The following is a 27,538-nucleotide window of genomic DNA, read 5'->3' as shown; positions in this document are numbered from 1 at the left end:
CCCTTAAAGACATTGAGAGTATAAAAAATATCTGAAATATAACAGGCCATTCAGCTAATCCTGGCTTGTTATAATCTATAGTGAATGTGTCACAACATCTTGAAGCATCCTACGATAACGGAAAAAAATGACTCCACAAAAAAGGTTTTCCATGTTTAATAATAGTATTAATCAATAAATTTACAGTGAGATGACAACACTGTTGGATAGACTCTGTCATCCCTATCTAACTCTCCATTTCAGATTCATTTCATACGGAGTAGTACAGCTGCTATTTGTGTGATAGTCAATACTGAATGCCGCTATCCTTCGCTTGTCTGTGAGACAAGTGAGTGTGTTTTATATTCAATAAAATCATAGTTTTCCCATTTTAAGGTACAGTATTTATCGTTTGCTGCTAGGCCTGTTCTGAGATGTATTTCTGTGATGTTTTCATCATAGGATGTGGTTGCAGGGCGGTAATTTCACATCTATTGCTATCACCTACCACCCCACAGCATTGGCGGTGTAGTAACTGAGCAGCACCGGCATAAAATGTGCTTCTGTGTATGCGCTGCTCGAGTGTGGGCGACCGTGTGTGCCTGCGTGTGTGCCTGTGTGTGTGCCTGTGTGTGTGTGTGCCTGTGTGTGTGCCTGTGTGTGTGCCTGTGTGTGTGTGTGCCTGTGTGTGTGCCTGCGTGTGTGCCTGTGTGTGTGTGCCTGTGTGTGTGTGCCTGCGTGTGTGCCTGTGTGTGTGTGTGTCTGCGTGTGTGTGCCTGCGTGTGTGCCTGTGTGTGTGTGCCTGTGCCTATTATAAGATGTGATGCAAGCCATTCTTTAATTCTGACATCGATCACAGCAGAGTAAAGCATCTTCATCCACCATAAAGCCTATAGGTACATGAAACTGTAAGCCCAGCATCGTTGTTTCAGTTCCATTTGCTATCCTTCTGTGAGCTGCTAGGCTCACCACAGTCATGGCAGATGCTTTTCAGTCTGTTTTGTCATTGGGCAGACATATACCACACTTGACGGCATGCAATAAATACAAATGTTTTAGTTCTGCCAAGTGTATTGTTTGCCTCTGTGGCATGATAATTCTGCATTGCTCATAGGGAATGTTTCTGTACTCGATTCACCTATTTTTCAATGCAAGGTATCTGCTATGCCTCGCTATTTTTTGCTCTTGACACAAATCACAGTTGCTAATAACAACCAAATGTAGCTACCCATGTACTGGCTTTTTTAAAAATGCAAACCCAGGTCAGCGTGAGGTACACAAGATTCAGATTTCACAGAAATAAAATCTCTCTAACATTGAACTGAGGAGATATTCCCATAACTTTTAATAACAGTGCTGAACCTCTATCATTTTATTCTCCAACTATATTATATATAAAATGGTGTCAAAAATGTGGAGAAGTGATGTCATTATTATTAAGCCTGGTGCATTGTTTATGCACATTAACGTGTTATGTAACTATGTACTCTCCCTCCCAGTATGTGTGCTGTCTGTGCAAGACGCTGCCATGTAAGCATGAGGACAGGCTTGGGGTTTGAATAAGGAGCAGGACAGTGAGAAGCAGGAGTCTTATTGCTCTCTACCCAGAATCCCACAGTGAATCAGCACAAAGTGTCTGAGTATCTGAGGGGGAAGCACGGTTGCTTTTCAGTTTTTCCTGTGAGGTGGAATGTTCTCCTGCAGCAGAAAACAGCTGAACCCAATATGAGCACAGCTGAATCCACCGGACTGCGGAATGTCTGTCTCTGGATGGATCCACGGGTCCTGCTGTTATCATGCTAACTGTCATCACAGTCTTGGGACAGGCCTGGTGTTGCCAAAATGTTCATCTGGGCAGCAGTTTAGATTAATGAAAATGAGATACAGAGATTTTTCTTCAGTCCATGTTCCAGATTTGGGATGGTTCTGGGTTTTACTCAATAGAGTTGCCCTGCTAACTCAGTAATCCTGCGTTGTGAAACTGGGCCCTGGTCTGTTTCCATAGCAGTGATGTTTTCATCACCATGACAGTGGTGTTTACTAATCAGCTGATTGAGAAGCTGAGTAGATTACCTTCACGGCTGCATTGTTCAGTTAGCTGTCAGGTCCTCCCTCGATTAGCACAACTATCTAATAATTATGCATTATATATAATAATTACATTATTATATCGGTCCTCTCAAATCAAGGCAGGACCTTTATAATAATTATTACGTATTATATGTGTTATGGTGCCTTATTCACACCATGCCTTATAGTTCTGCATTGGTGTAAATCATCTTACATTTAGTGCTTCACTGACGTTGCACTCGCCTGTGTGGAAAGGGTTCCAGCCAGGTCTGGCACTGTTCCTCACAAAACCCGCTTATGTTGCCTCTCACGGTGAGTCGCTGTGGGTAAGCACCGCATTGCAATGTAGGGCAGCTGCATTTCTCTTTGGAACGAACCTTCATGCATCTCTCGTCCAAAGAGAGAGGCTGCTAATCATACGTACCAAGAGCAGATAGAGGGGAGGAAGAAGGAAATTACGGTCTTCTTTCGCTCCCTCTACTGTGATTTGAGTAGATAGCAGGCAATCGCTGTCTTTCCCGCAGAGCCCCCACTGCTTCTGGGCATGTGCTTGGGCCTGGCTACAGCCACTGCCTTTATTACCTCCGCTCCCCCCTGTATTAGATGGAAGTCTTTTTTAAGGTTGTCTTAAAACAGCTGTGCCGCTCTCTCTCTCTCTCTCTGAGGTTTTTCTCACTTCGCTGTGAGAAATTATAAACTGAAAATAACAGCTGGGTTTTGTGTGCTCTTCCGCTTCCTGTGACTGTCGTATAAGAAAAAGATGCAATTCCGACAAATGTCTAATCGGATACAGCTCTTTGACCAAGACCAGACTTTCTGTTATGTTAATATCTAAATGCATATTACTTTGAGTATCTTTTTCAAACCAACTACTGTAATTGGTTCTATTCTGTCTTCTATTCTAGCCCAACCAATTGTGAAATAAACTAAATGATGACATTGGTAGATCAATGGATGGATTAATGGTAATGTAAATGGTTAAACTGAATTTATTCATTCATTTCAGGTTTGTTGTAATGAATTGTTCAAACGCATTCATAGTTGTTTTTGGTATGTTTGGTCTATCAAAGTATCCAATTGTGTGAATCTGACAGCATAACTTCGAGTTATGTGAAGAAAATCAACTTGCAGTATGACAATGAAGTGTATTCAATTAAAGAACTATTCATAGATAATATCTGAAATTCCTTTTTGAAATATTGGGGACAGGCACATACATGTGTATCATTCCCCAGGCCTGGAACGTGCGCACGCTATCCTGCGCATTAAGGCCCCTGCACTTGAACATGCTGCACGCGTTTGAGACTGGAGAGAGGGATGGGGGACCCTCCCAGTCACCTGACTGCCCTGAAGGCATCAAACCAAAGGGCAGAGCCAGCCCCGTTCAGCAGAGCTGTGAGATGAGCTGATTTATCTCCGCGCAGGTTATTGTTTTTTTTCGGCAGGAGCGCGCTTGTCTCGCGTAAGGGCAGCGCTGCTGGATCCCCGCCGGCGGGGCCCGGGGGAGGGCTGGGGAGGCCTGGGCGCTGACGGACGCTGACAGCGAGAGGGGGCGTGAGCGCAGGGGCGCGTATCTGGCTGAGCTCAGAACCGCAGCTCATTATCATGGAGTGTGCGTCGCTACGCTTCTGCGTGTGGCCGGTTCTTTCGTATGTGTCTGCATCGGATAGATGGAGCGGGAGAGAGGGAGTGGGATAGAGAGAGAGCGGGAGAGAGGTAGAGGGAGAGAGGTAGCGGGAGAGAGAGAGAGCGGGAGAGGAGAGAGGCGGAGAGAGAGGGAGAGGGAGAGAGAAGCGGAGTGGTTATATAAATCGGAGCGGCTCACGCCAGCCCGACAGGCGGACGCTCTGCTGGAGTGACGTCACATCAGCCGGCCGGTGAGCGGGCGTGGCGAGAGCGCGCGGCGAGGTCCGGCGGAAAGGGGGTGGGGGAGGGGGAGGGGGGGGGGTTGGGCGGAGCCACTGGCAGCGTCCGCGTGCCGCTGCAGGGCAGCGTAGGCGCTCTGGGGGTCACCAGGGTTCACGCCTCCATCACGCGGTCAGCGGATCCATGCGGGAGCCCTGTCATCTGTGCTCGCTGTCCTCTGTAAACAGCGCAGCTCTCCCTGTGCTGTTTCCCAGGCATGTCACTGCCACAGAACGCAGCGGCCATCCCGGAATAACCTATCAAATCTGCGCGTTCTGCAGATGCTCTTCTAAATGCACACACTTGCAGCTCACAGAATTATGCGCGCTGAGTGAATAACCTCAAATCTCAAATTTGTTCTGAAATGCATTGCTCTGTTTTTTGTCCCTCGGTACTGTTTAATGTTTTGATTTTAGTTAAATGAATAGGCCAAGCTGTAAGACTTGTTTTCTTTTTCTTTTGGACAGTTGGTGGGAGTCAGATTAAACCCTGTTTAAGCAGCATGGCTTTCTGTGTTTAATGATGCTGTGTGCTCCCCATCCCTGTTGGGTTCGTTTTTGCTCCTTATCCCCTGCCCCCCCATCCTTTTCTTAGCGAACCCACATCCACCAACAGCTGCTCTTTTTAAAAACAAAAAAAAGTCAACTGATGTATCGTTAGGTGTTATGGATTTTAATTGGTTTTTTACCTTCGGTTTTTGCATCGTTGCAGGACTACATTGAGGCCCACCCCGAGACCATTGTGCTGGACCCTCTCCCTGCCATTCGGACCCTGCTGGACCGCTGCAAGTCCTACCAGCTGATCCACAGGATAGAGGACCGCATGCAAGGTATCGATTGGCCCCGCCCCCATCCACGTGATGGCAAACGATTGATGGGTCTGAGAGAGCAGATTGACTGCTGCCGCTCAGCCAATATTTTGTCTTGCAACGTGCACTCTGCATAGTAATGTCTGGCATCGAGGAAGACAAAGCTTCACAGGTACACAGCAAGTCAATGGAGAGTGAGAGAGGCTATCTCCTTATATGGACCGTGAGCAAGAGTCAGCAGGGCCTCCAGAAAGATGCTGTCTTGGTGAATTTGTGGCGTTTGATGAGGTTTGCTCATGCTTCCCACACTAAGTCTTTGAAGGGGTGTTGGAGGCGAGTTCCTCATTGGCTTGTGGTGGAGACCTGCTTGTGAAAGCGGTTGTCCATCTGTAGTCCTGACTTCCGGTGGCCCCACTCCAGCAGTCATTATTTGTGTTCCTTCAAGTGCTATTTTCTACATTTGAAGATATTTAGAGGTAAAATTTTGTTACATAAGACTCCTGTGATTGTTGTCTCAAAGAGACAAATGACTGACACTTGATTCTTGAAAATGAAGTGAGGCATAGTAAATAACATTTTTTTAATCCTTTTGTCCAAAATGGATACTTTTTGAAAAGCAGGAATAGCAGTCATTTTATTCTTAGATGTATGAGAACGTGTTAGTCTTCCCAGTTCTGACTGAAGGTGGAAGTTGACTCAATGGTTCTGTGGGCAGGACGCAGTCTGGTGTTGGGGCTCCAGGTTATTTTTCTTCCTTTGCCGCTGACGGCGATAACCGGCACAGCGGTCGACCGCAGGCCGTGTCAGTGAGTCAGTCGGTCAAGGTCTTTACCGGGAGAGCTGGGGCCGCAGGATACGGGCGATGAAAGCCGGCTTCCTGCCTCACACCCCGCACCCTTTTGTCCCGGTGAGACTGCCGGGCTTTCGTTTTCGTTTTCTGCCTCTCTGCAGTCCTTTGTTCCTCCGGGGTCTCGGAGGCCAGGGCTTCCTCGCTGCGGACGCCGGAGGCTTTGCGGGCTTTAGAGCGGAAACGCGGGAACAGCGCCGAGCCGCGCGGTTATCCTGCGCGCCGCGCCGCGGACGGACGCGGGCAGGGTCGGCGGCCGCTGGAACGCCCCGACGCAGAGGATGTTTTTGAGGGAGACGCTGCTGTAGGACTGGAATTATTTCATTGTGCTGCCTCCTGAAGCCCAACTCCCGTTCTGAGTAAACAGCCCATCAAGGCCATCAGCGAGGCCTGCTGCCCTCTGTTTGCCCGCAGTCCCTCCGTTTAATGAGTTTGCTACAGTTGGGCGGCAGTGTAGTATAATGGGTAAGGAACAAACTTGTAACCTATAGGTCACAGGTTCGGTTGCTGGGTAGGGCACTGCCGTTGTACCCTTGAGAAAGGTACTTAACCTGCATTTCTTCAGTATGTATCCAGCTGTATAAATGGATGCAATTTGTAAGTCGCTCTGCTAAAGGCCTGTAATGTAATGTCCTGGGCCGTCACACTAGCGTACGTACCGCACAACTGTGATGAACTCAGAGGTGAGCGTTTGCATTTAGTTGCAGCCGCTGTTGTGAGAGAAATCTTTGTTTAAAATACCAAGACAGTGAGTGTTCTCTCAGTGGACCGCTTGCCTGGCAACCGGAGTTATGGATATTAGCAACAGCAGCAGAGGATGCTGGATGGAGCGCAGGGCACTCATTTTAGAATGTAGCTAATGAGCGTGGGCATCTCCAGTCGTCACCTCGATACGGAATGGCCAATAGTCTGCAACCGCAGCTCCTACGAAACACGTGGGGTCGCCAGCTGCTTTTTTTCACACCACAGGCTATAGCGGAGCTCACACAGAGTGGAGTCAGAGGAGGAACCTCCATACGCAGCTGTCGCATCTACACGTGCCTGATCAACCAGAAAGGGTTGCTATATAACGATAAACACATATCCGTTTACCACAGCATGGTGCCTTAACCAAATGAGCCATCCTTCAGCAATCACTGCTTTCTGAAACCCTTCATCAACTTTCCTCTTTCCAAAATAATGTTTGAGTATGTGGTTATTGACTAGATTTTTGTAGCTGAAGAACCACTCACCCAGGCAGTATCCTTCCTTCTGAGCTCAGGGAAAGATCTGATGTATTTCAAAATGGTCAACATCATAACGTCATCCTCGGTCCCCTCCAGACCTGAAAAAACTGAACACAAACTGACATCAAAATCAGACATTCCTCAAAGCTCCCTCTTATAAACCGCTTAGCTCCCAAAACGTGCATTTCACAGAGGATGTTGTTCAGAGCATTAATGTGGATATAAGCCAAGACATCATCCAGGGTTCATTATCATTGAGGAAAATCAGTGGCTGACTTTCTGGAGATTACAGTTTTTATTTATTTTTATATTTTTTTCCTAATCTTGAGCCAGAAGGGTTTCTGAGACATGTTGGAGCCTGACGTCAGTGCTTTAAAAATAGAGCTTGGAAAATTTTTTTTTTTTTTCCTCCCTTCTTTAAACAAGCATGATTGTTATGTAATGAAATCTCAAAGCTGTAGCTGTGTCTGTGCAATTCACATTTATCGCTCAGCCCTGCTTCTCATTCGCTGGCAGCAGTCAGGAAAGGACACATGATGGAGGGGACGAGTGTCGGCTACAACGGCTTCCCTGTTTTTAAATTATTCTCCCTCGGTTTGTTCAGATTATGAAGTGCTTATTCATCTGAAGTTTGTTACCATTTAAAACATGCCCAGAGGAGGTTCTGTTTGATCCTCCTGGAGAATTTTGTTACCTTTGAAGACTAACTGACCGTTTTTTGTGTATTCATTTGAAAACCTCCTGTTGAGACCTCACCACTCATACCTGTGTGAAGGAAACCATGAACGTTCATTTATTCCAAGATTTACACAATTCCGTAATGAACGATGATGAAGTCCACATTGCCACAAGGTTTTAGTTCCCACAGCTGAAGCTGTATTTTGCTGTGAAGGAAGTTCTGCCATTTTAAAATGCATTGCCTCAGGACCCATGAGCAGAAATGCTCTGGCACGGCCACTTCCTCCTCTTTATCGGTCCAGCCCACGGAATCCTGAGACCGCTGCCAAGGCAACGGTATGATGAAGACTGCGGAGACAGGACAGTGATGGCAGCAGAGCTGGAATAATGAGGAAACATAGACCAGACTGTGATGGCTACAGAGATGGAACTGTGAAAAGAACTGAGGCACAAGTGGAAAGAGGGACCGAGACACAACGATGAGGGAACAGACAGAGAACTGCAGAAAGAGAAAGGCTAATACTGCTGATAAAACATTCAAGGCTATAGATAAGGACTTTGAAGGCTATGTAAACAAAACTGTGAAGAAAGGCGAAGGTATGGGAAAGGTGAAGGAAACGGACATAATCGTGAAGGCTAGAGTGACTTCCTGTTGTTGAGCAGTACAGCTGTACCTGTGAGTAGTCCTCAGAGAGGAAGTGGGGCATTTTTGTTGAGAGTTCATCTTGTGGCAACATCTAGTTTTAGAAAAAATGTTATCGCAGTTTTTCTATCACATTTTAGCTCAGATAATGGTTCTGCAATGTCAGAGCAATGACCAGAACTCTACAATGCTCCCATTTTTAGGTCATGTGACCCATTTGGTCCTGAAAATTGATGTGTGCTGAGTCAAAATATAATTTAGGAGCACTTCTACTAATTGGGATGCATTAGTGTGCTCCTAGATTTTTCAACATAGGAGCACATGTGCTTCTTGGAAAAAATGTTAGCGTAGAGCCCTGCCCTCAACAGGACCTTGGGTCATGCTGAGTGTGCATGACAAGGCGGTGAGAAGATTATCCATTTGGCTGGCCCTGTGTCCCTGCTACCCTTTGCTGCTTCTGCGACCCATCGGGTCAGACTGGTGCAGGCCTGTATTAGCATTATGATGCCTGGCTGAAGTAGTGGATTAAGTCTGAGTTGAGGGAAAGGGAATCATTATCCGCCATGTTCCTTTGCGATTTCAGCGTATAATCATTCCCTGATATGTTTTCAGGGTCCAAATGAAGTTGTCTGTGCATGGAGTTGGGTTGTCACCGTAATAGTGCTGGGGTCATGGCAAACAGCTTTTGGTATGTAGTTCAGTTTGTGCAATGGATATACCAGTTGTTTTTTTCATGCACTTACATTATAGGCATTTACATTATAGGCATTTAGCAGACGCTCTTATCCAGAGCGACGTACAACAAGTGCATAGGTTTCAAGATGTAGAGGCGCAAAAGAAACACTAGAGTGAAGTAAGGATCGTAGTGCCAGAAGTGACCACATCGATCAGGACTCCAACCCTGTAGAGTAAGCTTGTTCAGCAGCAAGAATCCTACCAAGTACAAAGTACAAACTAGCACTGGAATCACACCTAATCATACAAAAACAATCCTACCAGATACACTAACATAATCAAATTATCCTAGCTAGGTACAATGAGCTGAACTATAGGCTAGGGAGGGGTGGGGAGAGGTGCAGCCTGAAGAGATGAGTCTTCAGTCTGCGTTTGAAAGTGGTGAGATTCTCTGCTGTTCTGACCATCACGGGGAGGTCATTCCACCAGCGAGGGGCCAGGACAGACAGCAGACGGGAGCGGGAAGTGCAGACGCGAAGAGGGGGAGGTGCCAAGCGTCCAGAGGTGGCAGAACGGAGAGGTCTGGCTGGTGTGTAGGGTCTGATGATCCTCTGAATGTACCCTGGTGCTGACCCCTTAGCTGCCTGGTATGCAAGCACCAAGGACTTAAATTTGATGCGAGCCATAACAGGCAGCCAGTGGAGGTCAGTGAGCAGGGGGGTGACATGGGAATGTCTGGGGAGGTTGTAGACCAGACGCGCTGCAGCATTCTGGATGAGCTGCAGGGGTCTGATGGCGGATGCTGGCAGACCAGCCAGTAGCGAGTTGCAGTAGTCCAAGCGGGACAGGACCATCGCTTGAACCAGGAGCTGGGTTGCGTAGGTGGTGAGGAAGGGGCGGATTCTCCGGATGTTGTACAGGAAGAACCTGCACGTTCGACTCACCGCCGTGATGTTCTGGGAGAGGGACAGTCTGTTGTCCATCACCACTCCAAGGTTTTTTGCGGTGGGTGATGATGACACCACAGTGTCCCCCAGGGAAATAGAAAAGTCAAGAAGGTTAGAGGATGGAGCAGGGATGAAGATCATCTCCGTCTTGCCTGGGTTCAGCTTAAGATGGTGGTTATCCATCCAGCTCTGGATGTCCCTCAGGCAGGCAGAGATGCGAGCAGAGACCTGAGTGTCAGAGGGCGGGAAGGAGAGAAAGAGTTGGGTGTCATCGGCATAACAATGATAGGACAACCCATGGGCAGAGATTACAGGACCAAGAGATTGGGTGTACAGGGAGAATAGGAGGGGACCAAGGACAGAGCCCTGGGGAACTCCTGTGGCAAGGGGGCGAGGTGCTGATACTGCACCAGCCCAGGCGACTTGGAAGGAGCGACCGGAGAGGTAGGACTCAATCCAGTCAAGTGCTGTGCCACAGATCCCCATAGCTGCCAGGGAGCACAGGAGGATGGGATAGTTGACGGTGTCAAAGGCGGCAGAAAGGTCTAGGAGGATCAGGACAGATGAATGGGAGGCTGCTTGTGCGGCGTGAAGCGACTCATTGACCGAGAGGAGTGCGGTCTCTGTCGAGTGGCCAGGTCTGAAGCCAGACTGGTAGGGGTCTAGGAGGTTGTTCAGGGAGAGAAAAGAGGAGAGTTGATTAGAAGCAGCTCGTTCAATTGTTTTGGATAGGAAAGGGAGAAGGGAGACAGGACGGTAGTTCTGGATGACAGAGGGGTCCAGAGTGGGCTTTTTCAGCAGTGGGGTGACGTGGGCCAGCTTGAAAGAGGAGGGGAAACGTCCAGAAGACAAGGAGGAGTTCACGAGGGAGGTGACATATGGGAGGATGTCAGGTGTGATGGTCTGGAGGAGAGAGGAAGGGATGGGGTCAAGAGCACAGGTGGTAGGGCGGTGGGAGAGTAGGAGCTGGGAAACATCAGAGTCAGTGAGGGGAGAGAAGTGGAGAAACAAGGGGAGGGAACAGAGCTGGGGGAGTGGGGAAGGGTGGTGGTGGACGTGAAGGAGCTGCGGATGTCTGCAATTTTCTCATCGAAGAAAACTGCAAAGTCATCTGCAGCGAGGGAGGACTGAGGTGGGGAAGGAGTGCTGAGGAGAGAGGAGAAAATGGAGAACAGCTGATGAGGGTTAGAGGCAGATTTATGGATTTTTGTTTGATAATAATTAATTTTGGCAGAGGTTACAGCGGTAGAAAATGTAGCTAGTAGAGACTGGTAGGCAGACAGGTCGGATTGAGCCATGGATTTCCTCCACTTCCTCTCCGCTGCACGTAGGCTGGCCGGTTGGTTCGGAGGGGGTCAGACATCCACGGACTGGGAGGGGACGAGCGTGCCTGCCTGGAGACTAGAGGACAGAGAGAGTCAAGTGCTGAGGAGAGCGAGGAAGACAGAGTGGAGGATGCAGAGTCAGTGGGAAGGTTGGAGAAGGATTCAAGAGTGGGGAGTGAAGCAGTGACACTGGAAGCGAGAGAGGAGGGAGAGAGGGAGCGGAGATTCCGGCGGACCATGACAGTAGGAGTGGATGGAGGGGAGGGAGGGAGGGGAGTAAGAGGGAGGGAGAAGGAAATGAAGTGGTGGTCAGACTGGTGCAGAGGGGTCACTGTGGGATTGGAAGAGGAGCAATTCCTCAGGATAACCAGGTCTAGGAGATTGCCAGCTTTGTGTGTTGGTGGGGAGTGCATTAGGGAGAGATCGAATGAGTGAAGTAGAGGCAGGAAGGCTGCGGAGTGGGAGGCATCAAGGTGGATGTTGAAGTCTCCCAGGAGGATCAGTGGGGTGCCATCCTCTGGGAAGGAGCTCAGCAGGGTGTCGAGCTCATCAAGGAAGTTTCCCAGGGGCCCTGGAGGGCGATAGATAACTACAATATACAAGTTAACAGGATAGGTGATTGAGACAGAGTGGTATTCAAAGGTAGAGATGGAGAGGTGAGAGAGGGGGAGAACAGAGAATTTCCAGGAGGGAGAGATCAGCAAACCTGTGCCCCCACCACGGCCAGATGGGCGGGGGGTGTGAGAGAAGGAGAAGGAGGAGGAGAGGGCTGCAGGGGTTGCAGTGTTGCCTGGTGTAATCCAGGTCTCAGTGAGGGCAAGGAAATGTAAAGAGAGGAGGGACGCGTAGGCTGAAATGAAGTCAGCCTTCCGCGTAGCAGACTGGCAGTTCCATAGCCCTCCTGCGACCGTGAAGTTGTCACAGGGGGTCAATGAGGGATAGCGAAGGTTGGAGGGGTTCCGTCGCCGCGGGGGGCCTCGCCTGCAGAAGCGAGTTCTGAAGGGGAGAGAACAGGTTGGGATGGGATGGGCACATAGCATAGCAGTGAGGACAGGGAGTAGAGAGAGGAAGGGTGATGGTAGAAGGATAGGGATACAATGACACAAACTGGGAGGGAGCGACGCTAGCGTCGCTCCAAGCCAGACTACAAGCCCTAATTAGCAAATGAAAAGCAGCTGGTGACTAAGCAATTGCCCCACAAACCAGCAGCTAACTAGCTCCACACAATACCTGCTTGATGCAGTCAGTTAAGAGCAAATGAGGCTAATAAGGTACTACACTTCAAACTACACTTCACAAACAAACACCAAAACTAATGCTGGGCAAACTACCAAACAGGTAGAAGTCTAATCTAGCTACACTAATGGCAAAAAACAGATACTTAGCCCGCTCTAGGAGAACTTCTGCGGGTCCTGCACAGCTGAATCCTGAAAAAACTTACCTGGGAAGATATTTGCCAATCTAGCCACGTAATGAGTAACAAGTGTTTGAAGTAAGTTTGCATTCAGTGAAAACATGGAGATTTTTGCAAACCAAAAGCAAATCTTAAGGCAAAATGTGGATTGGCTGAATTCACAGGACACTAGCGTTAGCCTTTCTACGTAAGGCAGCTAGTATGCTGTGTGATCATCGTCCCCTTCCAAAGGCACAATAGGGTCCTGTAATAAAAACCAGCCTTTTGGCTGAGATAGTTCCATCCCTGTTATTCATTGCCCCATCGTTGGCCTTCTTAAGTGTTATTTAACCTGGTATTGCATGTCCCTTATAAAGCAGAGCATGGCCAAACAATTTACTTACAGTATGTCTCTGGAATTTTCCTTGCTCTGTTTATATGTAAGTCCCTGTTCTACGTATTTACATCAAGGGCAACTGGAGTCAGGCTTTAAATGGTGAAGTGCATCTTGCTAGCCATTCCGTAACCTTCATTGTCAGTATCACCTTGCATAAATAAAGGACTGTTTGTGGAATTTTAAAAACAGACCTTAAGAGAAATTACTTTAATTGGTTTATATAAAGTGTCGTATATGAGAGGGACAAGGAATTACACACAAGTATTGCGACACCTACATGGGCGTCTTAGGACAGTTTTTTAGGGTTTGCGGCGGCGCCCCTTGAAGGCCAAATATTAATGCTACAGTCATAGTTTTTGTCACAATTCTAGACGATCCCGCTGCTTCCCCAAGTTCTGGGAAAGCGCCTGTCCTTTTTGGCCATGACAGTGCGGGAGGCACAAGCAAGTGTCCATATAGAAATGGTTCTTGTCAAGAACGGGAGTGGAAGAATTGACTGCTGCACAAGAGCCCGGACCTAAACTCCATCCAACCACCTTTTGGATCAGTTGGAAGCCAACTGAAAGACCGGCCTATCACCCAATTCCTCTTTTACCACCCCCAGTGCCCCGACCTCAAACTATAATCAGAATCAGTGACCCCTGACAGATATTGCCATGTGGTTATCAGTACAGTGAGGGTTTTTTTTTAATCATCAGGATGGCAAGCTTTTTTTTCAACCTTTAAAGTTTCACACTACTATAGCTGTATATCATTTTTAGCTTACTGTATCAATATAAATAGAAAAAATTATGGAGCGTTGAGCTGGTTTGCTGCGAAGCCAAAGGTCATATTATTTGGCTAAATAATGCTTTGGCTGTTTTAATGCGGAAGTGAATTTCAACACAACCTTTGCCTCCTTTTACCAAAGCCTCTGGTGCTATTAGCTGCATGTGTTGGAGGACCCAGAAAGAGAACTTGAGACCTCACAAGGACATCTAGTCAATGACAGCCTTCACACCAATAACCCCCCCATCACACAAAAAAACACACAAACTGGAAGCCTTCTTGATGATTGGGATATTGTAGGAAGGAGTTGTTTTCCTCCTTACCCAGTGTGTTTGCCAACGAAAAAAACTCTGAAGTATCCACAAGCTACCCTACTGTCCTGCAGCCTTGGGAGAGCTAATCGCACGTTTCCACTTGTGACCGTTCTGTGTAGGCTGCCAGGCCAGACATAGCCAGATCCCTCAGCAGGGGCTTTGGCAAAGAACCACTGCTCAATGGTGGCCGTCTGCTGCCGTAAATAATATAGAGAAATATTGGCTTTCAGTTAGTGAGGATGGGATAGTTGACGGTGTCAAAGGCGGCAGAAAGGTCTAGGAGGATCAGGACAGATGAATGGGAGGCTGCTTGTGCGGCGTGAAGCGACTCATTGACCGAGAGGAGTGCGGTCTCTGTCGAGTGGCCAGGTCTGAAGCCAGACTGGTAGGGGTCTAGGAGGTTGTTCAGGGAGAGAAAAGAGGAGAGTTGATTAGAAGCAGCTCGTTCAATTGTTTTGGATAGGAAAGGGAGAAGGGAGACAGGACGGTAGTTCTGGATGACAGAGGGGTCCAGAGTGGGCTTTTTCAGCAGTGGGGTGACGTGGGCCAGCTTGAAAGAGGAGGGGAAACGTCCAGAAGACAAGGAGGAGTTCACGAGGGAGGTGACATATGGGAGGATGTCAGGTGTGATGGTCTGGAGGAGAGAGGAAGGGATGGGGTCAAGAGCACAGGTGGTAGGGCGGTGGGAGAGTAGGAGCTGGGAAACATCAGAGTCAGTGAGGGAGAGAAAGTGGAGAAACAAGGGGAGGGAACAGAGCTGGGGGAGTGGGGAAGGGTGGTGGTGGACGTGAAGGAGCTGCGGATGTCTGCAATTTTCTCATCGAAGAAAACTGCAAAGTCATCTGCAGCGAGGGAGGACTGAGGTGGGGAAGGAGTGCTGAGGAGAGAGGAGAAAATGGAGAACAGCTGATGAGGGTTAGAGGCAGATTTATGGATTTTTGTTTGATAATAATTAATTTTGGCAGAGGTTACAGCGGTAGAAAATGTAGCTAGTAGAGACTGGTAGGCAGACAGGTCGGATTGAGCCATGGATTTCCTCCACTTCCTCTCCGCTGCACGTAGGCTGGCCCGGTTGGTTCGGAGGGGGTCAGACATCCACGGACTGGGAGGGGACGAGCGTGCCTGCCTGGAGACTAGAGGACAGAGAGAGTCAAGTGCTGAGGAGAGCGAGGAAGACAGAGTGGAGGATGCAGAGTCAGTGGGAAGGTTGGAGAAGGATTCAAGAGTGGGGAGTGAAGCAGTGACACTGGAAGCGAGAGAGGAGGGAGAGAGGGAGCGGAGATTCCGGCGGACCATGACAGTAGGAGTGGATGGAGGGGAGGGAGGGAGGGGAGTAAGAGGGAGGGAGAAGGAAATGAAGTGGTGGTCAGACTGGTGCAGAGGGGTCACTGTGGGATTGGAAGAGGAGCAATTCCTCAGGATAACCAGGTCTAGGAGATTGCCAGCTTTGTGTGTTGGTGGGGAGTGCATTAGGGAGAGATCGAATGAGTGAAGTAGAGGCAGGAAGGCTGCGGAGTGGGAGGCATCAAGGTGGATGTTGAAGTCTCCCAGGAGGATCAGTGGGGTGCCATCCTCTGGGAAGGAGCTCAGCAGGGTGTCGAGCTCATCAAGGAAGTTTCCCAGGGGCCCTGGAGGGCGATAGATAACTACAATATACAAGTTAACAGGATAGGTGATTGAGACAGAGTGGTATTCAAAGGTAGAGATGGAGAGGTGAGAGAGGGGGAGAACAGAGAATTTCCAGGAGGGAGAGATCAGCAAACCTGTGCCCCCACCACGGCCAGATGGGCGGGGGTGTGAGAGAAGGAGAAGGAGGAGGAGAGGGCTGCAGGGGTTGCAGTGTTGCCTGGTGTAATCCAGGTCTCAGTGAGGGCAAGGAAATGTAAAGAGAGGAGGGACGCGTAGGCTGAAATGAAGTCAGCCTTCCGCGTAGCAGACTGGCAGTTCCATAGCCCTCCTGCGACCGTGAAGTTGTCACAGGGGGTCAATGAGGGATAGCGAAGGTTGGAGGGGTTCCGTCGCCGCGGGGGGCCTCGCCTGCAGAAGCGAGTTCTGAAGGGGAGAGAACAGGTTGGGATGGGATGGGCACATAGCATAGCAGTGAGGACAGGGAGTAGAGAGAGGAAGGGTGATGGTAGAAGGATAGGGATACAAGACACAAACTGGGAGGGAGCGACGCTAGCGTCGCTCCAAGCCAGACTACAAGCCCTAATTAGCAAATGAAAAGCAGCTGGTGACTAAGCAATTGCCCCACAAACCAGCAGCTAACTAGCTCCACACAATACCTGCTTGATGCAGTCAGTTAAGAGCAAATGAGGCTAATAAGGTACTACACTTCAAACTACACTTCACAAACAAACACCAAAACTAATGCTGGGCAAACTACCAAACAGGTAGAAGTCTAATCTAGCTACACTAATGGCAAAAAACAGATACTTAGCCCGCTCTAGGAGAACTTCTGCGGGTCCTGCACAGCTGAATCCTGAAAAAACTTACCTGGGAAGATATTTGCCAATCTAGCCACGTAATGAGTAACAAGTGTTTGAAGTAAGTTTGCATTCAGTGAAAACATGGAGATTTTTGCAAACCAAAAGCAAATCTTAAGGCAAAATGTGGATTGGCTGAATTCACAGGACACTAGCGTTAGCCTTTCTACGTAAGGCAGCTAGTATGCTGTGTGATCATCGTCCCCTTCCAAAGGCACAATAGGGTCCTGTAATAAAAACCAGCCTTTTGGCTGAGATAGTTCCATCCCTGTTATTCATTGCCCCATCGTTGGCCTTCTTAAGTGTTATTTAACCTGGTATTGCATGTCCCTTATAAAGCAGAGCATGGCCAAACAATTTACTTACAGTATGTCTCTGGAATTTTCCTTGCTCTGTTTATATGTAAGTCCCTGTTCTACGTATTTACATCAAGGGCAACTGGAGTCAGGCTTTAAATGGTGAAGTGCATCTTGCTAGCCATTCCGTAACCTTCATTGTCAGTATCACCTTGCATAAATAAAGGACTGTTTGTGGAATTTTAAAAACAGACCTTAAGAGAAATTACTTTAATTGGTTTATATAAAGTGTCGTATATGAGAGGGACAAGGAATTACACACATAAATTCAAGGTCTACCTCCAGTTGTTTAAACATGACGAACAATAACATCTGGTTGTTGATACCATCAACCAAAAACAAAGGTCCAGTATATTAAAGATCGGGCTGTACTGATGACTGATGACTCAGGACAAGACCTTAACAGATATATGAGCATTGGCAACAGAAATGGGGTTTTAATTTTGAACACTGCACACTCTAGCACGGGTGTGATTAGACTAGTGTAGTTAAGTACAAACTGCACTATACATATACTACATGACCAAAAGTATCTGGACACCTCTTGGTCTAGGACAGTTTTTTATGGTTTGGGCTGGGCCCCTTGAAGGCAAATATTAATGCTACAGCATAGTCACATTCTAGACGATCCTGTGCTTCCCCAACAGTTCTGGGAAGGCCCTTTCCTTTTTCGGCATGACAGTGCCCGGGGGCACACAGCAAGGTCCATATAGAAATGGTTTTGTCAAGAACGGAGTGGAAGAACTTGACTTGCCTGCAAAGAGCCCGGACCTAAACTCCATCCAACACCTTTTGGATCAGTTGGAAAGCCAACTGCAAGCCAGGCCTAATCACCCAATCGGTGCCCGACCTCACTAATAATCAGAATCAGTGCTGACAGATATTGCATGTGGTTATCCAGCTACAGATGTTTTTTTTTAATCATCAGCTGGCACGTTCTTTTTTCAGCTTTAAAGTTTCACACTACTATAGCTGTATATCATTTTTAGGCTTACTGTCTCAATATAAATAAGAAAAAATATGGAGAGTTGAGCTGTATTTGCTTGCGAAGCCAAAGGTCATATTATTTTGTAAATAATGCTTTTGGCTGTTTTAATACAGAAGTGAATTTCAACACAACCTTTGCTCCTTTTACCAAAGCCTCTGTTGCTATTAGCTGCATGTGTTGGGACGGACCAGAAAAGAACTGATACCTCACAAGGACATCTAGTCAACCTGACAGCTTAGTGGAAGCCTTCTTGATGATTGGGATATTGTAGGAAGGAGTTGTTTTCCTCCTTACCCAGTGTGTTTGCAGAAACTCTGAAGTATCCACCAGCTCCCCTACTGTCCTGCAGCCTTGGGAGAGCTCATCTGACGTTTCCACTTGTGACAGTTCTGTGTAGCTGAAGGACAGACATGCCAGATCCCTCAGCAGGGGTTTGGAAAGAACACTGCTCAATGGTGGCCATCTTGTGGTAAATAATATGCTTATTGGCTTTCAGTTAGTGAGTGAGTGGATAAGTGAATGAGTGAGGGAGAGAATCAGGACATCACTGTTTCTGTAGTTGATTTTCTAGTCACAGACACAAAAGGCTGAAGGTCACAGCTCGATGGGATTTTGCCTTTAAAGAGCCCTGCTCTTGCAGGACCCCTGGAAGTCTCTACTGACAGTGACAAACGTCTCCTCTTCAAGTCCTTATAGGAAATGAGCAAAGAGGGGCCTGATCCCATCTTCCCCTGCAAATCCCCAGTGGGCGTCTGGGCCAGGGTTACAAAGAGCTCTCGCAAACCCACGGAGATGCTATGTCTGGGCAGTTGTGAGCAGAGCTGTTCATAAATAATAAAGCTCCCGGTTTCTCCATTGTCAGTAGGTCTTCGGGCAGAGCCCAGAGATGACATTGCAGAGATTGGTTGAGTCCAGTAGTGTGGGGGATGTGATGGATCTGTGTGCTACTCTAATGCAAGGCTGATGGTTGAACGCAATGGATCCTGGCAGTTTGATGTAGCGTGTAGGCTAACACGCTTCCTCTGGCTCACCCCAGTTTGTTACCTGCTGTAAGCTAGTGCAGTAGGCTTACTTTCTGCTATACAGGACTTGTAGCATTGTGAGATGGCTTCCTAAAATGCTTCCGTCCTTGGAAATTAAGAAGATTCATATCTCCGTGAGTTAAGGTTGTCTCACAAAACTGCATTAAAGCACCAAGATAAAAGAGGTCTCTGGCCTGTATGAGTAAGGTGCTCTTTTTCCGTGAGTGTAAGTTCCTGCAGGCTGACCCTGTGGTGGGTGTTCTCTCTCTTGTTTATTGGATTCCTTTCCCTTGATTCCTGTGCAGTGACAGCAGTGAGGTCAGGGGCTAGTGGATGCCGTGTGCGTGTGAGCTTCCCATAAACCCCTGCACTGGCTCCGCTGGGTCTGTGAGGCCAGGGACTGTTTAGACAGTGTTCCTCTGAGAGATTGATCCTCCGGGGAGGAGTTCGGTGGCCCGCCAGGCACATCACCGGCATCTTTTCCACACGACGGGCCTTCCTTTTTGCATCCACTTTACAGAAAATTCCTCGGAACTGTTCCGGAGTTATCCTTCATTGTCTCAGTGTTTCAGCTTGCTTTTAAGCAAGGAGATGGATCTTGAAGTGCTTGGCATTGGCCTAAGGAATGGCCCTTCTGTAAATAACAGTAAATATAATTACAATAGCAATTGAAACGTGTCCCCAGCATGAGGGGGAAATTTCTCGGAACCTTATTTCAAAACAGGCCATTGTGATTCCCAGCAGTGGAGAGTCATTGTATTTGGCCTCTTCGTTGCTTCCCGGTTATTCAGAAGCACTTTATTTTAGCTTCTACTTCTCCTGCTCTATGTCCCAGAGACAGACTTTGTCTGCTGTTCAGTCACTGATATCATAAGTAAACATTTACTCGAGGCTTGTAGCAACAAGCTTTATAGTTATAATTTGCCCTTTTAATAGTTGTTACAAGTTCCCTGAAAGTTTTCAGTTTGGTGGAATTTAGCGTAACAGCTCTTTTATTTTTGAGAATTGAGAATTTCTTGTGCAAGTACTCACAAGAGGCAAATTCATTTATAGCATGCTGGAATCCTGAACAGTATCGGGTTTTACAAAGCATGAGATGCTGCAAACTGCCAATGGAAAATTACCATTAGCAGTACCCTAGTGTTCCAACAAGGAACAGCTGTTTTCTTGCTGTGTAGCCCTTTGTTGCAGAAGCACAGTGAGAAGCAGAAAGGAGAAGGTACCATGGCAAAAGATGCGAGCACCATGCCAAAAAATACATGCTGGATGGAAACAGAAGAATTTATTGCACTGTGGCAAGAACATGAGTTTATTGGATCCATCTGCAGACACCTACCAAAAAAATGGAAGTTTGATAAGTATTGAAAAATAACTAGGCATAATACTAGAATGGGGTTGGTAATTGTGTGTCGAATTATGTTTAGTACGTTTTGCAATTGTGACACATTTTTTTAATGATGCGTTGGCTGCCACCAATTTCACAGTGAACCACATGTAGAACCCACATGTGCTTTGTGGGTTTTACTCATTGCATACTCACTTGTGATATTCAGGAATATTCAATAATTTTTATACTTCAGCCAAAACTGAAAAGTGCCCATTCCTCACCTTCAGGTTTAATTCTGTTCCTTCAGGAGAATTCCAGCGCTTGCTCTCTGTGGGTACATAAACAGTGCAAGGTATTCCCCAAGAACAAATCAAATTTGACTCGTAAGACCTGCCCTATTAAATTTAAGAGAAGGTAGGACTGTTTTAGTGTATTTTTTCAGGCTATTTATTCATTTGCTTTCCCCTCAGGGGAATAGCTTGTATTGTGGCATGAGAAACGGGCTATAGCGAGAGAGTGCTTCCCACAGTTGGCACAGACCTCTGGGTTGTGCAGCCTTATTAGGCAAGTGGCAGCAGCAACGGCTGACATTTTTAAACAGGCCCAAAAAAAATCTATTCTGAATGAAAATGAACTCAGAGGTTGGGAGAGAAGTCTTTGTTCTTCTGAAGGAAATGGTTCTGTAGATGACAAAGGACTTCTTGTGCAGACATAGTAGATTTAAGGTTTAAAAAGACCCGACCTCTCGACTCTCGCGTGGGAATGCTTGTTGTGACTCTCTGGGTGATATGTCATGTTCTCAGTACCTTCATGTCTTTTTGTAGCACTGAACTCAACAGTTACACAGAGCTCCATAATGTTTGGGACATATTTTTCCTTGATTTGGCTCTGCACTCCACAATTTTAGATGTGTAACAACTCACACATGGATAAAGTGCACGTTCTCAGCTTTTATTAAAGGATATGTTTATACATTTTGGTTTCACCGTGTAGAAATTGAAGCACTTTTTACACATGGTCCCCCCATTTCAGGGCACCATGATCTTCTTTACAGCAAATGGCTTCACGGTTGTTTCTGAAGAGTCAGTTGTGTTCAGTTGCCTCCTTAGTGCAGGTATAAGAGAGCTTTCAGTTTTTAGTCTTTTTTAATTTTGATCTAATCTGAGAATAATAGTAATCTGAGAAACTTGGTGGTGGGGGTGTTATGGTTTTGGGCAAATATGGCTGCCACAGCTACTGGCTCAATAGTCTTCATTGATGATCCACTTCTGATAGCAGCAGTGCAATGAATTGAGCAGATAAGGTGCTTCTGTACACTTCACAAGTTCAACCAAATGCCTCCAAACTCGGTGGGCGGTGCTTCATCCTCCAGGAAAACAGTGATCCCAAACACTACTAAAGCAACAAATTTGTTCTTCAAGGCCAAAAACTGGAAAATTCTTGACTGGCCAAGTCAGTCACTCGATCTGAATCCAATTGAACATTTGAGCGCTTCAGATGCTGAAGAGAGAACTTAAGGCAAAAAGCCCCTGAAACATACAGGAGTTGAGTATTTTTGCAGTACCAGCCTGGCAGAGCATATCACCAGAGAAGATACTCAGCACCTGGTGATGTCTGTGCGTTACAGACTTCAAACAGTCATTGAATGCAAAGGATATGCAACGAAGAACTAAATGCTACTACCTTAATTTACATAATTTACATAACATTAATTAGGCCTTTATGGTGTCTTAAACATTATGGTGGCCTGAAATGCGGGACAATGTATAGAAAGTGCTGAAATGGTAAAACCAAAGTGTATAAAAATACCCTTAAATAAAAGCTGAGAATGTGCACTTTACACACATGTGAATTGTTTGATTACAAATCTAGGAATCCAGAGCCTAATTGAGAAAATATGTCTTTGTCCCAAACATTAGAGAGCTCACTGTATGTGAATTCTGCCCCGCAGAGCCACGTTTGTACAGTGATAAACAGAGTTTTCAGGCCCCTCATTTCGAAGCAACCAGCCCTGGCGCCATTGTTAGAACTGTGTTTTTAAGCCCATTCCTAGCTTGAAAAAGTCAGGGCAGAAGACTTGTTTTCGGAAGCATTGTCAGACGGAGAGAGGTCAATGTTCAGTCACGAAAACAAGTTTTTGTCTGTGGAGACACGAAGGATCGTGTTTGATCTGAGGGTTGCATGTAATAAACCCCTGTTGTAAAGCTGTCCCCGGCCTTATCCATGACTTCAAAGTTCTCAGAAGACGCACTCTGCTTAATCCAAACTTATTTGCCTTCTGTTTGAGTGGAGAGCAGTGTGTGCAGTGCAAAACACGTTTCCTAGGATTAACACTTCTTATTTAAACGTAATCAGCTGTACTTGCTCCCATGGCTCTGTAGGGAATGTGTCAGTTTTTTTTTTTTATCTCAGATCGCAGACGTTCTGCGTTCCTCTAACCTCACACTCATTCATTCTCATCACGTATTTTATGCTTCTAAGAATTTAGTTTCTCTATTTGTTTAAGATGAATTAGCGGCTGTCTATTTGATTAAAAACAAATGGACTCCGAGAATCAGCCAGGCTATGATAAGAAGCCACGAGCGCTTTTAAAAACAGGGTTATTAAAGATCTCCGGAGATGCAACACTTGCCCTTGGTTTTGAAAAAACAGGAAGCTGCTCAGGCTCTATCTCGCAGGAAGTGACATCCATTTGTGGGCACCCAGTGCCTTCCCACTATCACACTTGTCCCCAGCCAGCCAACCTTTCGTGGTACGTTAGCAAGAGCTAAAGCTGGCCCCTCATTCATTCGCTGTTCCAGACCCTGCCCTCCAGGTAGCGTTCGTCAGGCCCTATGTTTATCAGCGTGTCTGGCTTAGGTCAGCGTTTTGGTCGCTCCTGTCTCTGAGAGGCCGTTGTTTGTTGTGGGGGCCGAGAGGGACGGGAGACAGTAACATCCGAATGTGACCCGGTCTGTGAGATGTAACAAGCAGGGCTGAACGGGGCAGAACAGTGACCTTGCTCCCTGTAATGTGTGTCTAGCGTGTGCCTGCTAGCGTGCGTCTGCTAGCGTGTACCTGCTAGCGCGCACCTGCTAGCGTGTACCTGCTCATTTTATTTGTTGCTCAGGGCTGTGTGTCGAACCTTCTCCCGTTTCATTCAGACCTACACGGTATAGAAGAGCCGACTATAAGCTTCCCTCGGGCCTTGGCTCTTACCTGTGTTTGTTAGCTTTGTTGTGGGCCCAAGTGTGGCATCGTTAAACTCGGTTCACATCTCTGTGTGTGTCTGTCTATCTGTGTCTTTGTGTCTGTGTGTCTCTGTCTGTGTGTACCTGTGCGTGTGCATGCATGGCACGTGCAAGTGTGTGTGCATGTGTCTGTGTGTCTCTGTCTGTGTGTGTGTATGTGTGGTTCTGTCTGTGTGTGCCTGTGCGTGTGCATGCATGGCACGTGCAAGTGTGTGTGCATGTGTCTGTGTGTCCGTCTGTGTGTGTGTGTGTGTGTGTGTGTGTCCGTCTTTGTGTGCCTGTGCGTGTGCATGCAAGCCACGTGCAAGTGCGTGCGCATGTGTCTGTGTGTCCGTCTGTGTGTGTGTATGTGTGTGTCCGTCTGTGTGTGCCTGTGCGTGTGCATGCAAGCCACGTGCAAGTGCGTGCGCATGTGTCTGTGTGTCCGTCTGTGTGTGTGTATGTGTGTGTCCGTCTGTGTGTGCCTGTGCGTGTGCATGCAAGCCACGTGCAAGTGCGTGCGCATGTGTCTGTGCATGTTGCTGTGACTGAGTGAAAGCAAGGCAGATATCGATAGCCATGTGAAGTCAATTCAGTATTACTCATCAATGTGGTTTGTGTTATCGTCCAGTTTATCTTCAGGCAGTTCTTTCTGTCGTTGTGCAGAGTCACTTTTGGTTCTCTATTTTCCACTGACTGTTCTTGTTGTCTGGTTACGCAGGCCTTATTTGGACTCGCCTACATTTCCGTCGTCTTTCTGCCGGTCTGCTGCCTGCATCTTTCTCCCGCTGCTCTGGTGTTTGGCTGACGCGCGGAGTCGGCTGTTATGAGTAGAAACTGTGAGATCTGATACCGCTGGGAAGTGATGGATAAACTGGAGGTGTTTTTTGACACCTCTGATCTGCAAGAAGAAGTCCTTCCCTTCTCATAGTGAGGAACGGGCCCTGCTCTGAGCAGCGCTCCAGAAGACCCACAGCGCTAATGCTCGCAGCCCATGCCAGAGCCATTCTGTGGGGAAGGCATCGGTGCGTTTCAGCAGTGTTTTCGCGAAGCGCAAGTTTCCATAACAAATGACTAATAGAGGCTGCGGCTCGAGCAGTTGGCGTGTTCGCGGGAGCGCGGCCTGGTGAAATGGAGTGTGTCAGGCGACGCGCGTCTGTTCTCGGTTAGCCGTGCAAAAAAATAAAAAAACATATCTTCTGGAAGCGACTTCTGGATTACTTCACGGGTAGAGAATTTCTCTCGCTACTGATTTACACGTATTGATTTTTATTTCTCTGGACAGTATCCATGACATTAAAGCCAATGTCTGGCTTTCAAAACAAGCCTTGAACAAATATTTAAGTGGTACCACCAGCAGTGACTGGCTGAGGAATTTCAGGATCACCTCCTGACTATTGTTTTTTTGGAAAGTATATTGGATTAAGATAGCATTTTGACGGCACCAGTGTAAATGGCGCAGCTGGAAAGGTACACTTTGCTCTACAAACGATCTGCTGGAGCAGACGCTGTTAAAATACTTGATTGCTTGATGTGTGGAAAGATCTTGTATTTGTTGGTAGGTTAGCAATGGTTTAGCTAATAATATGGTAAATAATGGTAATTTATTATAAAATGTAGTCGTTTATTAGACATTCTGAAGCCTGGTTTGAGTCTGGTTCTTCCCAAGGTTTCTTCCTGTATGCCACCTCGAAAGTTGCCATCTCTCCTGTCACTCTAAGCTTAGTTTTGTGGGTGTTTTAGGCTGGTGTTGTGAAGAATATTGTCGGTACAAATTTTTGTAAAATCCTCTATATGCATTCTGTTTTAATTTAACTAAGTTAGGTCACAACATGTCAAAATCTTTGCAATCTTTTACACGATTCAAAATATTTAAATGTTGGTTCTCATTTGTTCTTTTTTTTTGGAAGGAAACAACTGAGGGTTGTCTGCTTGCAGTATGTGTCAGCAAGAGCACCTAGAGGGTAGGGGAGCTTGTTAATGTGAGTCTGATTCTCTGTCTCTCGTTCCCTCCCTGTAGATGACAGGATCTGTTCCCCGCCCTTCCTGGTCCTGAACAGCGAGTGCGGTCCGGACACACTGGAGCAGATCGAGGAGCACGGACTCACATTCCCCTTCAGTGAGTACGCCCCCCCTCCGGTGCTGCTGGGGCTGCAGGTGCTTTCTGTTCAGCTCGAGCTGAGTCAGCGTTTGGGGGGGTGCAATCTGTACACAACCGCGGGAGAAAAGGAAGCAACTGGAGTCATTTGACTGCTGAGGAACTTCCTTTCTGGAACGTTCTGGGCTTTGGGCGAGGGTCAGGGTACCGTGATTAAGGGAAGCGCTGTGCATACACAGAGTGCACGTATGCACTGCTGTCGATGACCAGGGTCACCTTTTGCATGTACTTTGTGTGCACGTTTGTTTCAGGCGGTCTCTGTAACGAGCCTTGAATTATAAATGAAGGGAAGGGCTTATTGCTAGCGATAATGAAGCTCATACGTGCATGTGGTAATGGGTCCGCCGTAGTGTGGTTCCGTCATGTCCTTCCTCCCTGTGAGGCCTTGTCTAACAGTCAGCTGCTCCCCCGGTGGAGGAAGTACGGCCTCTCCTGCATTCTCACGCTGCTCTGTTTCTCCTCCTCCTCCACAGTTTGCAAAACACGAGTAGCACATGGAACCAACTCCCACGAGGTAAGGGAGCATGACAGGATGTGAACTTGGGCTACGGCTGTGTGTGTGTGTGTGTGTGTGTGTGTGTGTGTGTGTGTGTGTGTGTGTGTGTGTGTGTGTGTGTGTGTGTGTGTGTGTGTGTGTGTGTGTGTGTGTGTGTGTGTGTGTGTGTGTGTGTGTGTGTGTGTGTGTGTGTGCATTAGCATGTCCGGCAAACAATGTCTAGCAGGTTATCAGGTACTTAAGAGCTTTTCACCCCTGTCCTTGAGTTCACTCGAGTCTCGCAGGAGCGGTGTTGACTCTGGCCTCCGGGCGATGAGCGATGTACGCACTGTACTCGGAGAGGAAATTGGCCAAGACCTTCCCTCTTTTCGTTAACAAACAAAACCTGCTCGACTGCGAGAGAGGAACGTGAGAGGTGTGAGCCGCACGGCCTCTTCGTTCCCTGGCTGTACGCGTACGCGCCCCACAGTGGACGCCTGCAGTCAGGCGCTGTCCTCCGGGGGGAATTTGGGCTGGTAAGAGGGCCTCGGCTGAGCCCGCAGCGTGTGGATGAAGCGCCACCTCCGTCCCTCTCCAATCCCGAACTGATTCCATCCCGCCGTAGCGGTGTGGCCGTTTACCGTGAACCCAAAGGGTTCTGGAAACTTAGTCACTACCAAGGAACTAACAGGATGGGTGTCGGGGAAAAAAGAAACAGGAGAGGGGGTCTTTATCTGTGAGAAGTCTCGCATCACTGTCTAGCTCTCTTGGCAGCCTCTGCACTATTGTTGTCTGATTGTTGTCGTTTAACGGTGTCACAGTAATACATCACTGGCACAGGCATCACATGGTTAGTGACTCGTAGAGGAACTCTGGTGCGGATCATGCGGGCTGTCTGTCGTTGCCATGGGAACATTATGTTAATTCTTTTGTACTCTCAGAACGTTGGCCAAGGGCCATATTTGAGAGGATTTTTTTAGTATCTGAGCAAATATCAGGTGTATTGGCGAATCAACTTTTTTTTTCTTCTTTTTTTAACTGTTTAGCCATGTATTGACTTTTGGGGACTTACAAGATAAATGTGTCGCTAATGAATGAGGAAATCGGTGAAGAGAAAACAGATTGCGTGGTACCAGTGCCAGCGAGTGGTGAGGCTTTGCCTGAGGCAGCATCTCACAGCTATTATATAGAGTTTATGTCCCTCTGTTTAATGTTTAACGTAGTGGCGTACTGCGACCTCTGACTGGAGTGATGGTGGGCCACCTTGGTGATATGGCCTAATGCCTCTGCATTGAGCCACCCACACACGGGGTCACGTGGTGTAGCCCCAGCCAGGTTTTTGGATCGCAGTCGATAGGCTCGATGTCACCACAGTGTAACGGTGGTCACGTGTTGTACAATTTGTGCAACCACCTTGGTTAAAATACTACATGGAATGAAATAGTATCCAATGTTTGTAGTTGTTCTTAATGAAAGGTTACCCAGGAAATCTCAAGATTAAGTCCTTGGAAGTGCGTGAGGGTAAACGAGTTTGTTCTGTTT

The 27,538-nt window shown here is 47.4% G+C and overlaps 1 protein-coding gene across 1 annotated transcript in view; it reads left to right on the top strand.

Moving 5' to 3' along the window:
- The window catches only part of LOC135249642 (inositol-tetrakisphosphate 1-kinase-like), a 60,413-nt gene that overhangs the window by 26,352 nt on the left and 6,523 nt on the right, over nucleotides 1–27,538 (top strand). Inside the window, exons 5-7 of the mRNA XM_064325186.1 lie at nucleotides 4,666–4,783; nucleotides 25,384–25,482; nucleotides 25,995–26,035. Of these exons, the coding sequence (XP_064181256.1) occupies nucleotides 4,666–4,783; nucleotides 25,384–25,482; nucleotides 25,995–26,035 (258 nt within the window). The remainder of the gene's footprint in view (nucleotides 1–4,665; nucleotides 4,784–25,383; nucleotides 25,483–25,994; nucleotides 26,036–27,538) is intronic.

The sequence above is a fragment of the Anguilla rostrata genome, chromosome 1 (assembly GCF_018555375.3).
Source record: "Anguilla rostrata isolate EN2019 chromosome 1, ASM1855537v3, whole genome shotgun sequence".
Classification (NCBI taxonomy): Eukaryota; Metazoa; Chordata; class Actinopteri; order Anguilliformes; family Anguillidae; genus Anguilla; species Anguilla rostrata.
Note: the sequence above shows the minus strand (reverse complement) of the source record. Positions and strands in the feature narration are given on the sequence as shown.